Source organism: Miscanthus floridulus, chromosome 9, assembly GCF_019320115.1.
Source record: "Miscanthus floridulus cultivar M001 chromosome 9, ASM1932011v1, whole genome shotgun sequence".
NCBI classification, from domain to species: Eukaryota; Viridiplantae; Streptophyta; class Magnoliopsida; order Poales; family Poaceae; genus Miscanthus; species Miscanthus floridulus.
The window spans coordinates 142,082,105-142,095,180 of record NC_089588.1 but is presented as its reverse complement, the minus strand read 5'-3'; the positions used below and the strand labels follow the sequence as shown (position 1 = coordinate 142,095,180).

General features: G+C 45.0%; 1 protein-coding gene and 1 pseudogene across 1 annotated transcript; one reads left to right on the top strand and one right to left on the bottom strand.

Moving 5' to 3' along the window:
- The first annotated feature begins 374 nt into the window (after positions 1-374).
- LOC136481144 (scarecrow-like protein 9) lies at positions 375-2,704 on the top strand (annotated as a pseudogene).
- Positions 2,705-3,164: 460 nt separating this feature from the next.
- LOC136483147 (UPF0161 protein At3g09310-like) lies at positions 3,165-12,415 on the bottom strand. The gene is made up of 5 exons (XM_066480237.1): positions 12,340-12,415; positions 10,627-10,701; positions 8,065-8,124; positions 7,768-7,908; positions 3,165-3,304 (listed from the first exon to the last, which is right to left on the bottom strand). Exons 1-5 carry the CDS (start codon positions 12,413-12,415, stop codon positions 3,246-3,248), a joined length of 411 nt encoding a protein of 136 aa, XP_066336334.1. The 3' UTR covers positions 3,165-3,245.
- Positions 12,416-13,076: the final 661 nt, after the last annotated feature.

The following is a 13,076-nucleotide window of genomic DNA, read 5'->3' as shown; positions in this document are numbered from 1 at the left end:
AGGAAGACTCTGGGTGTATATAGCTACGCACCCGGCGACAATAAGTGACAGGTCATCAAACGACACTAAGGTTCAAATCTACCCAGCAATGTAGGTATGTATGTACCACCAAAATAGAACACGGACAGGGCAGCAAGTTACAACAGGAAAAGGCCAACAAACAAGCACCATATACGAGGTCATCAGTGTTTGCTTGATGTTGGAGGCATCGAGCATCTGACTGTAATGCCAAGAAAGTGAGTCATGAGTGCGTCATCATTACCGTCCCTCACCACACCTGCATTATAATACCACTGATCCAGGATGAGCTCATCATGAAGAAACTATCTATATATCGGTACCAGTAGTAGCCAGCAGCAAACACTGCACTAGCCATGGGGTTCCCTCCGGAGCTGGAGTTGTCGGACAAGCGCCCCCAGCTTAACTTCACAGAGCCAGCGCCACCTTCCCCCTCCAACTACTTCCTTGACCAACTCCCGGCGCCCCACGTCGACAATGGCAAGGACGATCTCTCCTACATCTCACACATGCTCTTGGAGGAGGACACTATCGACAGCTTTTTGTACCCCAACCACCCTGCTGCACTCCTCACCGCCGAGCAGCCCTTTAACCAGATCCTCTCCACCGAGCATGGCACCTCTCACGGCCTCACCACATGGCCGTGCAACTCTGTCCAAAACACCCCGCTGCAGTTGTCGTCAGTAGTGGCAACACCTGGGTACTACTCGTATTGCGACATGATTGCTTCCGAAATGCTGCCTGGTGACAACATGGACAGCAGACAACACGTCGTCGGTCAGGATGCATCCTCCTTGTTGATGAACAGCATGCAAGAGGCGGCGGCGGCGGAGCCCAACAGATTGTTGCCAGCAGCCAAGAGCAGCGACAGTTGCATGGACGTGATCAGCATGGCATTCTTCAAAGGCATGGAGGAGGCCAACAAGTTGCTCCCACTCAAGGACAGCGAGACGACATTGGCTTGTGGTAGGGGCTGGAAGAAGAGGCTTCAAGGCAAGGACGATGATGCAGACGTCAGCATGGGCAGGAGCAGCAAGCAGAAGGTGGCGCAGACGCAAGCTGACTCAGAGGAGGAAGCCGCAGCACGCGAGATGCTGGACCGGTTGATGCTTAACGACGATGCAAGCCATGCTGCCGACGTCCAGCAGGAGCTAATTATTGGCCCCATGGAGTTGGAGAAGCCACGAGGAAGGCAAGGCGCTGGCGCGAGCCATACGGCAGTGGACCTGCACGCCTTGCTCATCCGATGCGCAGAGGCTGTGGCCACCAACGACCAGCAGGGCGCGGCCGACCTGCTGCAGCGGATCAGGCATCACTCGTCACCGACAGGGGATGGGACGCAGCGGCTTGCGCACTGCTTCGCCCAGGGGCTGGAGGCACGGGTGATGGGCATTGGGAGCCAGATGTACCCGTCGCTTGAGGCAAAGAGCGCATCCGCGGCCGGCATCCTCAAGGTCTACAAGCTGTACATGGCCGCATGCTCCATTCTCCCGCTGAGATTCCCCCTTACCAACAAGACCACCTACAAGGCTGTTGCAGGGAGGAAGAAGCTGCACGTTGTCCAATATGGTTTAGGCCCTGGATTCCATTGGCCAGACTTGCTACGTATGCTGTCACACAGGAAGGGTGGCCCGCCCGATGTAAGGCTCACCGGCATTGACAACCCACTGCCAGGGTTCCATCCGGGCCAGCTCATTGAGGAGACAGGGCGCCCGCCTCAGTGACTGTGCTCGCCAGTTTAGGGTCCCATTCAAGTTCCATAGTATTGCAGCGAAATCAGAGGCTGCCCGTGCTGAGGACCTGGACATTGATCCTGAAGAGGTGCTCGTCGTCATCTCCCATTTCCATTTCAGGACCTTTGATGGATGAGAGTGTCATCATCGACCGGCCAAACCCCAGAGACACAGTGCTCAAAAACATCAAGAAGATGAGGCCAAAAGTGTTCATCTTTGTGTCAAGGTTCCGCGAGGCGCTCAACAATTCTGCTGCGCTGTTTGACCTGATAGACACCACTGTGCCCCAGGAAAACAAGAACATGCTGCTGGTAGAGCAGGAATTAGCACGATGCGCCATGAACATCATTGCCTGTGAGCGCGTGGATAGGGTGGAGCGGCCTCACAACTATAAGCAGTGGCACGTGCGGTGCGAGCGAGCAGGGCTGAGGCAACTGCCATTGGATCTGGACATTGTTCAGGCGAGCAAAGACAAGGTGAATAAGGTATACCGCAAGTACTTCGTTATCAATGAGGATCACGGGTGGCTCCTCAAGGGATGGAAAGGGCGAGTGCTCTCTGCCATCTCCACGTGGACGGCAGAGGATGATAGATCTGACTTGGGAAATGACCAGTGATCAAGCTTATTCTTTTACAAACCATATAGCTGAGAAGCAGTTTCAGAGATAACTTGATGGAAAAAGGAAAAATAACCTTGTAGATTATATATGAATCATGGTGAATGCTTCTTTGGGTTTTGAATGATTGATAGCTAAGCTACTATAGAAATTTGCAACTCTTGCCTGAATGCATACATGATAAATCTGAATAAAAACATGTACCAAATAATAAATTTAGCATGATAATAATGTTAAAGCCATGTACCAACACTTTTTGTGAGCATTTTTGTTCAAGATCATAGATAGTATCTTTTTAACTACACTGTACAATCACCAATAGGATTCCTAGAATATGAATCCTCAACTATATTGGTAGACTGTTCACAAAGTAGCATAGCGTGTTCACCAAGTATCTAAACTGCACAATTAACTTTCATTGCAACCATCATGCGCATAGAGATCACAGAAATCCGACAATGTTCCTTGACACTATAATCGACAGATAGCCTTTGAAACTACCACAGATTGTTTGTAACAGTGGCACCTGAGGAAAAAAATTAGGGGTAAAGAAAATGTCAACATGGATAACAAAACAATCGATATCAACAATGCTGAATACTACAAAAAATAATATGGCCCGCTTGACCAACGATAGGTCCACTGGGATATACGTATGGATGTGCCGAAGTATCCAAATTCACACAGCATTATATATAAAAAGTGACCATAGTCCATAGGCAAAAAGAACACGTACATGCTCCTTCACAGAGCTGCATAGATATTTCAAAATTTTATCCTTATGTTTCTGGGTTTAGTTTCAGTAAATTACAAAAAACCTGCTGCAAGTCTAGATCTGAAGAATTACACTGCCTATACTTTCAATTACCAGGCATTACTATTGCAGAGGTACATCTTCCTCACCAAACCATCTTGGAGGATCATACCCATATCCGCCTGCCTGTACATCAGACCAAGGTTTTGGATTTCGTTTTGCGTTTTTTTTCGGCCAGGGCCGAAAAACCCGAAATTCGCGAATTTCGACCGAAATTTCGAAAATTTCGTGTAAACCTGCACGTTCAAACTTAGGTGTATTTTGGCCGAAATCACCGAAATTTTTTAAAAAATTCGGGCAAAATTTCGGACGAAATTTCGGGCGAAATTTCGTTGCACAGAATTAGAAAAAATGCTTTTAAGTTAGAAATAGAGAAGAGATCCACAAATACAATATTCCACAGTCCACAGGAGGGCATAACACGTACAAGTTCATACAATACAGGCACAGAACATACGCATGTCCAGTTCATAGTTTCATAGTCATAACTGGGAACATAGATAAGTGATAAGTTCATAATAATTCATAAAAGGGGGTCTGAAAGAGATCAAAAGTCCATAGTTCAAATTCAGAGACAGTCCATACTTAAAATCTAAAGACAAAGACCACATAGCTAATAGAGAAATCCTTCAACCCTCTTCTTCTTCCTAGCACGCTGTCCCCTTCGATTATCGTCCTCTGGTTGCTCTTCAAATTGTTGGTGTGTGCCCAGAGTATCACCTATTGAAATAATTAAACACATTAGCCTCTTTGTCTTTGGTCAAAAAGAAAAGAAGTAAATTCACACATGAGTAATTACCATCCCTATGCTCTGGTTCATTGTCTGTGTCATTCGCTGAGCTACTATCAGCAGATTCTGCATAAGCAGGGCTGCCATGAGGACTGCTATCATCTGTGTTGTTTTCAGTTTCTACAAAGTCTTCTTCTTCATCTTCAACAACCCTCTTACCTTTTCTCCTCCTATTAGCCCGCTGTAAAGCAAGAATTTTCCTCTTCTTTGACCGACCAAGCAATTCTTCAAGACAAAGATCATCATCTACAATTTTTGGCCTGTTCAACCAATCCATGATTGGGTTTGATTCATCAAATAATGTGCAATCCATCAACAGAGCACATGGATCAGCCTCTTTCTCTTCTGTTTGATTTTTCCCTACACCTTGCTTGAGACGTTGCTTTAAATTGTGGCGTACATACACAAGCTTTCACAGCTTCTCATAACCATGGCAGTTTCTCAGTTTTGTATGAACTAGTGCAAAAGTACTCCAATTCCGCTCACACCCACTAGATGAGACACACTGCGAAACAATACGAATGGCAAACTCCTGCAGCTCTGGTGTATCACCACTAAATAATACCCACCAATCAGCTGAAAATAAGAGGTACATGATATATTCATAAGGAGCATACAAAAAAATAAGAGGTACATGATGTATTCAGAAGGAGCATACAAAAAATTGAGACAGTCGTAATTAAAAAATTTACCTGCAGGCATTTTGCCTACTGCACCCTTTGCTAATTTTCCATCAAATTTTTCTCTCATAGGATATAAAGGTACGAATTTGTCTTATTGCTTCAACCCCATCCTCGACCGATTCAGCTAGCCTTTCAATTGCCTCTTCGAGAGCTCTCAAATACCTGTTATTTTCATGAAGCCGGAGTTGATAGTGCCCTACTGGATCAAGGACAGCAGCTGCAAGCATAGAGAACACATTAGTATGCTGTTTTCCAATGAAAACTAGACATGAATAAATTGTTTTTCCTTACCAGCAACAATGAATGTGTCATCATAGAGATATTGAACCCTATCCTTAATCACTCTCATGTATCTGTTGCATCTATGTGTCCCCTGGCCTAAATAGACCTCCATCTCCCTAATGGCACTCAACAATCTTGGCATTATTCCAGCAACTGTCCCCTCATCTCCATCCACATAGCGAAGTACTGAATAGAGTGGGCCAATTGTATCTAAGACAACCTTGACATCATCCCACCACTGAGAACTTGTCATACAGCTATCAACATACTTGAAGCCAAGCTCATTGTTCCAAGCACTGTTCCTCCACTCATCAGAGACCATCCACTGTCGGAATTTATCTTTCCTATCCCACAAACTCTGGAGGAACATGAAGACCGTTCCAAATCTGGTTGCATTCCATCGAACTATCTCCCCTCCAATCCTTCTTTTCATCTCATTATGCAGCCTATTGTGGCTATGTAGGAAATTGGTACATTTTTTGGCACTGGAGACAATATCATCAACCTCAGAGAATTTACCAATATCCTTCAACATTAGGTTGAATGTATGAGCGGCACATGGCTGCCAAACAATACGGGGGTACTCGTCAATAAGCTTGGCACATGCTTTCTTGTAATTTGCCCCATTGTCAGTGACAAGCTGCACAATATTCTCAGGGCCAATGTCATCTACCACTTTCTTAATGTGTGTATACAAATATTCTGGAAGACATGCAAAGACACAAAAATTAGAGCACATACGAATCATGAAAGATAATCTGCAAGACATACAAAATGACATAAATTACCTGCATTTTGGATGTGCTCACTTGCATTGATAGCCTTATGGAAGAATGTGCGCCCATGGCAATACACCATGAAGTTGATAATACTCATGCTTGTCGTACCTATCCATGAGTCACACATGACTGTAACACCATATTTCTTCCAATCCCTTTTAAAGACCTCAACAGCCTCCTCAATGCTTTTATAGTTAGCATCCAAACATGGGCCATCGATGTCACTCCCACTGAACAACCTACTTGTTGTTCCTAACTCTTGAGTCAACCTCATTGCTGCTCGAAAATAAGGACAATTAGCTTTTACCCCTGCAATGTCATTTGCATGAAACCATTTGGACCAAGCTTGTGCAAGTTTTTCCACCACTCCTTCCTTCAAGGTGGTGTCAATCCTAGGTTGGACAGAACTAGAAGATGTAACAAATGAGTCAATCCTTGGCTGTACAGTAGGAGGTCTCCTGCATGATCCGCTACTAGCTGCTGGGGCAGATGAACTACCAGATCCATGCTCATATGAGGCCTGCCTCATATTCACTTCTTGCTGCAAATCATTATCTTGCCTTGATAATGCCATTAACAAGCGCGTCTGCTGCTCCTCCTCATCGCTTGCCACATAAATACTTCCTTTTCCACCCATCTCACTCACAAGAGTATTTTCCAACCTCTTTTTGGTCCTCTTTAAATCTTTCTTCCTATCCTTAGATTCTTTATGCTTTCTCCACATAGCATGCTTCACATCACTTGGCACCTTCTCACAAAAAGCAACATCACCTGGCACCCCAGCTAGATGTTGTGTTAGTCTCGTTGCACCTCCAGATCTCTTGGTAGCGCCACAAAACCCACATCTAAATCCTTGTCCAACACTAAAACCATAATTCCACACATTGAATATGTTGTCATCTTTTACTTGACCTGCACAAAAGACCATTCAAAGTCATTGGCTTCAGTAAATAATATGCAACTACTAATACAAATTTCCAAACAGAATTTTACCTATGGCAGCAGGAGTGGGTGCTGCATCCACATCAATAAGCACTGCTGGAGAAACAGCTCCAGCTCTGCTAGAATTGCTGTACCCTCTCCACTGAAAATTCACATTTTTAAAGTACACATTAGCTAAATTGGCATACAATAGGATGACATTTTCCTCAGAGATTGAGCAGAGCATCAGGGATCAAACTGCCACCTTAATAGATTGAACTTATTTTCCTCAGAAATGGAACAGAGCATTAGGGATCAGACTACTACCATGCATTGTGCAAACATTACCTAGATCGAGACATGCTTTTGCAATCGAGTGAAAAATGCAACTCCTATCTTACTTGTTTCATGGGAATATAGTCGAATACACAATCAAAATTAACCAAATCAGACATGGTTCCACAATCCACAATTTCTAATCACTGTTTTGGGGATCTAAAATTCTGAACGACATTATCTCGGGATGGCATACCTTGTAGGAGGAGGAAGCGATGATGACATCTTGAGCGCCGCCGCCGAACTGAGTCTGAGTGCCGCCTGCTCCCGCCCTCCGCCTCTCCCTGCCAAGCGTCGCTGTCTCATAGCGAGCTCGCACTGCCGCGCCCGCGATTCCTCGCCATGCCACACACAATGTGTGTGCTCTCTTCTACCCTGTTGAGCCCCACCGGCGCTGGGGATGGGCACCCTGCTGGGGCGCTCGCGCTCACGCGGCGCGGTCGCACGGACCAAGCAGCCGCCGCCAAAGTGAACGAGGAGAAGGAAAAATGAAACCCTAGGCTGCCGATTGCATATTTGGGGGAGTTAGGGTTAGCAGTAGAATGGCTTGGGCTGCTGTATCGATAGGGACCGGGTCTGTTTTAAATGGGCCGAGATTTTCAAATCGAAATGGGCCAATTTCGCCCCAGGTCGAAAGAAGCGAATTTCGCGAAATTTCGCCGAAATTTTGCCGAAATTTTTTTCCCTGCATCAGACAGGTCTAAGTCCTACAAATGTGATGTGATACAGATCTATACATATATGAAAATGTCAAACAACAGAGATAACTAAGCACACACAGAAAAATTGCATACCAAGAGGATTACAACGGCAAAGGCGCCAATCAGCCAAGATTGTACCCTTTACGACACCATATCGTTTGTACGCCTGCATAGAGTACTCAGTGCAAGTTGGTACATATCGGCAGATTGAAGGCAGTAAAGGTGATATTTCTCCTGTTCACACAAAGCAGGGCTGATGAGCAATCTATGTAGAAATGAGATTGTTCTTAAAATCAAAGTTCACAATTATTGTGATGTTAATTGCTCATTCTCAAATCCCAGGAATGAAGCAGAAAACAAACTCAGACTGCAAACCGCAAATGAACTTACGTTTGTAAACCTTTAGCATGGATAGCGCCACATTGACTCCCAAATCCTTGACTTCCTCTGCTGAGAATCACAATATGCACAGAACGTAGTCAAGCAGACCTGTTTGGAGAGGTGCACGAAAAAAAAAACAACTAAATTTCTAGAAACGATGTTCAATCCACTATCTTCTAAAATGTTTGTTTGTTACGTTTAACAATCTGTGCCCCCAGTCCTAAACACATGATTTAGAAGAGCATATAATGTGCGGGAAATTAGACAGCAGTGTTCTGGAGGTGGCTTATGTCAGATAAGATCCTACAGTAGGTTTTCTTTTTTTCTTTTTCTTTTTCTTTTTGTTTGTGAAACGCCTGTGACCGGAAGGTTCCGGGTTCGAGTCACAGTCAAGGTTTTCATTATCGGAAATAAAAATTTATCGGAGGTCATGGATAAATAGGATAAGCAAGATATATCGGAAATATCAGACCAAATTCAAAAAAAATTCAAATTGTTTTGAAAAAATTATGTAGAATTTGACTTGAAACTATTCCTAAGCTATTAAACATCACTTGTTCACAGATAAAAACAAGAATAAAACATTATAGTGTGGGATTGTCGCACGGCTGAATTTGGGTTGTCTGTGTGGAAGCAGGAAAAAAAGGAAAAATTTGGCCGATGTCAAATTTTATCGGACCCTGTGGATAGAAAGGAAATTTCGGAAATTTCCGTGAATTTCGGCCGATAAAAAAAACCTTGGTCACAGTCTCCTCGCATTGCACAGGTGAGGGTAAGGCTTGCCACTGACACCTTTTCCCAGATCTCGCACAGAGCGGGAGCTCTCTGCGGTGGCTACGCCATTTGTCAAACAGAACCTACGGTAGGTTAACTTTCACTGCACATTTTGTGCTCCTTGCGATTTATTGACTAGGAAAAAGAATCACGCAAGTAAATAAGCTCGATAAATGGAGCTACGATCCCATCAATACACTACACATAGGCCCTGTTTGGGGCAGCTTTTGCAGCCGCTTCTGGTGGAAAAAAGTGGACGAGGCCTCCGAACGCTATGATTCCTAGGTGCTTCCCATGACCGCGCGCTTGAAGAGATTCTCGAATACAACTTGAAAGTGCCTTCTCCCCATCACGGTGCAGTGCAGCCCCAACTTTTCCCCATAGCCTCTCTCCATTTCTTCCTCACGACCCTCCTCCTCCACAGCAGCAAACCTCCCGACGCTCCTTCGTGCCGCCGGGCTCCTCCTCCTCCCCCACACTCCTCCGTGCGTCAAGCTCCTCCCCTAGCGCCAGAGGCCGTCCCCTTCGTGCACCTCCTCGAGTACCGGCAGCCATCCCCTTGCACGCCTCCCCGAGCCCCAGTGACTAAGCTCCTCCTCTGCAGTGCCCACTGGTACAGAACAAAGCTTTACTCCCGGTGGGGAACCCTCTCTAGTCCCGGTTCTCCACCCGGGAGCAAGCATCCGGGACTAAAGGGGGTCAGGAACCGGACTAAAGGGGGACCTTTAGTCCCGGTGGGTAACACCAACCGGGACTAAAGGTCCTCCAGCTTTAAAAAAAATAATGCCTCCCACCGCTGCGTCCCGTGAGATTCGAATCCAAGACCTCATGCATCGCCTCGCGCGTAGCTTACCACCCCACCTACACAACACATCTGATAAAAGGATGGGATGCTTCCCTTTTGAACTAACCCATCGGGGGACCTTTAGTCCCGGTTGGTGTTACCAACCGGGACTAAAGATTGGGGACTTTTAGTCCCGGTTGGTGGCTCCAACCGGGAGTAAAGGTCCACCTTTAGTCCCGGTTGGTGTCTCCAACCGGGACTAAAGGTCCCCTGCCACTGTGCCGAGCGCAGTAGCCGCTGGGCAGGGACCTTTAGTCCCGGTTGGAGACACCAACCGGGACTAAAGGTCTCTCTAGTCCCGGACGCAAAAAATACCGGGACTAGAGCCCATTTTAACCTCGGATGAAAGGTCTGTTCTCTACTAGTGCGCCGAGGTCCTCCACGCCGTCGAGCTCCTCCTCCCCACTCTCGTCCCCTAGCGCCAATGGCCGACCCTTCGCACACCCCCTCTAGCGAAGTAGAAGTCACCGGGTGAGTACATGGCAGCGGCGGCGGCCCTAGCAAGCCTCTTCAGGAGAGGACAAGGCAGGTGCTAAGCATCTCTAGGCCGAGGTCCGCTGGCGCTGGGCTACCAAGTTCTCCTGGAAGCAAAGCAAACTCCCAAACGCCAAGCTTTTACTTGCTTTGCTTCTAATCAAAGCTATCTGTGGGAGGAAACGAGCTTTGAATTGAAGCATCAGCAATTTAAGCTGTCCTATACAGGGCCATAAAAAGGCCCCTACAGATCCGTTAAACACAATCTCATATATGGAAGACTACAGGCAGGGCATGAACTACAGTGTTGCTCTGAAATGAAATAACAGGGAATGTGTAAAATCAGATACTATTGACTAATCTAATCTCAAAATGACAAGATGGGAGTATTAACCAAAAGGAAATACCAAGTACCCAACTTAAAAAAACCACGAGACAACCATTTCTGAGATTGCCAAATCTGGTGCCACTATACTAACCTTCGTCGTCAGCAGCACAGCGGGCCCGCCACGCCGGAATCTTTCTTCTCTTCCGAAACGAAGGACCGAAAGAAACTAGGGATCAAAATCAAAGAAGCGTGCATGAGATTTATTAGTTTCGCGACCGATTGAACGGAATAGATCTCTAACTCGAGCGACGAGAGTGGGACAAGGCACTACCGGAAACCGGCACTTTGCCGAGTGCCGGAGGCTTTGCCGAGTGTATTTTATCGGGCACTCGGCAAAGACGGTCTTTGCCGAGTGCCAAATAAAATACACTCGGCAAAAAAAACACTCGACAAAGATGGCTTTGCCGAGTGTTTTTTTTCGGCACTCGGCAAAGATGTATTTTGCCGAGTGCCATTTTTCTAGCACTGGGCAAAATTCGTCTTTGCCGAGTGCCTATTTTCTGGCACTCGGCAAAGATGTATTTTGTGGAGTGCTATTTTTTGGCACTCGGTAAAATTCGTCTTTGCCGAGTGCCTTTTTTCTAGCACTCGGCAAAGATGTATTTTGCCGAATGCTAGTTTTTGGCACTCGGCAAAATGCGTCTTTGCCGAGTGCCTTTTTCTGGCACTCGACAAAGAGGCATTTTGCCGTGTGCATTTTTTTTGCCCTCGGCAAATCATTTTTTCAAAGCAATTTTTGAGGTACTAAATGAATTCAAATTAAAAACTTTTCAACTACAAAGTTGTATAACTTCTCAAGATCTACAAAGTTTATTTTGGTCATTTCTTCATTTGACAAAGCGACAATAATGTTGTTCATAAAATCTACATCTCTCATATTAGTTTCATGAAAGTAGAAGAGAGATATATAAGATTTGTGAACAATGTTACTACCACTATATCGGATGAACAAATGACCAAAATAAACTTTGTAGATCTGGAGAAGTTATGAAATTTTGTAGTTGGCAACATTTTGATTTGAAATCATCTTATCATGCAAAAACGACGTTTGAATTTAAAAATTTTAAAATTTGAATTTTTCAAAAGACCTCGGATGGAAAAACTTCCTAAATGAAAATTGTAGATCTCCAAAAGTTATGAAACTATGTAGTTGACAACTTTTTGATTTGAAATCATCTTATCATGCAAAACTACGTTTGAATCTCTCAAATTTGAAATTCAAATTTTTCAAACAACCTCGGATGGAAAAACTTCCTAAATGAAAATTGTAGATCCCGAAAAGTTATGAAACTTTGTAGTTGGCCACTTTTTTATTTGAGTTCGTTTAGGGCCTCAAACAAGCAATTTACTCTCGGTTTAGTATAATATATGAGGATAGATAACGGAATCTAGACATAAGTGACAGTGTAGTGCAGTGGTAGAGCAGCAGACACGCGAGGGAGAGGTCGTGAGTTCAAATCCCGCCAGACGCGTTAGCCGCGAATTTAGCTAAAAAAATGCACCGACTTCGATGAAGACGGACCAGCGCTGGCTGGTGGCGGCCTCCCCCGAATTTTTTTTTTGAAAAATTTTGCTATTATTTTTAGGTTTTTTTTGGATTTTTATTTTGCCGAGTGTAAATCTTTGCCGAGTGCTTTTCCGGCACTCGGCAAAGACGACAAAGATTCTTTGCCGATTAATTCTTTGCCGAGTGCCCTTTGCCGAGTGCGGCACTCGGCAAAGCCTTTGCCGAGTGTATTTCGGGATTTGCCGAGTGCCGCATGCACTCGGCAAAGCTTGAGATTCCAGTAGTGAGGAGGCTCACATGTGCTTCCGGAGAGAGGTCGCGCAGCCGAAACAGGCAAGAGGGAGGCGGAGCCATGGGGGACAGCGGCAGCCATGGCGGTGCGGGTGGAGGTGGTTGGTGAATTTTCCACAGACCCCTTTTTTTTCTGGATAATGGAATGAGATAGGTTCTTTCAGGCGTTGGGTCATTTTGGGCTTCATGCAAGCATCTACACCATGGGCCGAACAAAGAACTTCGGGCCGAATTCGTTTACTAGTCGCCTGGACGATCCTACTTATATTAAAATAAAAAGATAAAAATGATCCTCTAAAATTCTCTCTCACTCGATTGACTAAATGTAATTGGATTTAGGCCATATTTGTTTACCCTGGCTAGATTATATAATCCGGTTGATAGCTAGATTATTATAAGCAGCTTATTGGAGGTTTAAAAGGCAAAAGTTGAAAAAACCTGGGCCCAAACAGATTATGGGGGTTATCATAAGTCGAGGGTCTAGACTATTCGTAGGCAGGAGTTTGTTGGTCGACCTAGCTTAATACCGTCATTCTAAATTATAAGTTATATTTTGACTTTTTTAAGTACACAACTTTCTAAGTATACGTTATGTTAGATATATAGCAAAATTATGTATCTAGAAAAAACAAAACGACTCATAATTTGAAATGAAGGGCTATAAACTGAGGGTACATAAAAGATCATTAGATTGGGCCTTGCTACGGTGGTTGAAAAGTACTTCCTCTAGCCCAAATTATAAG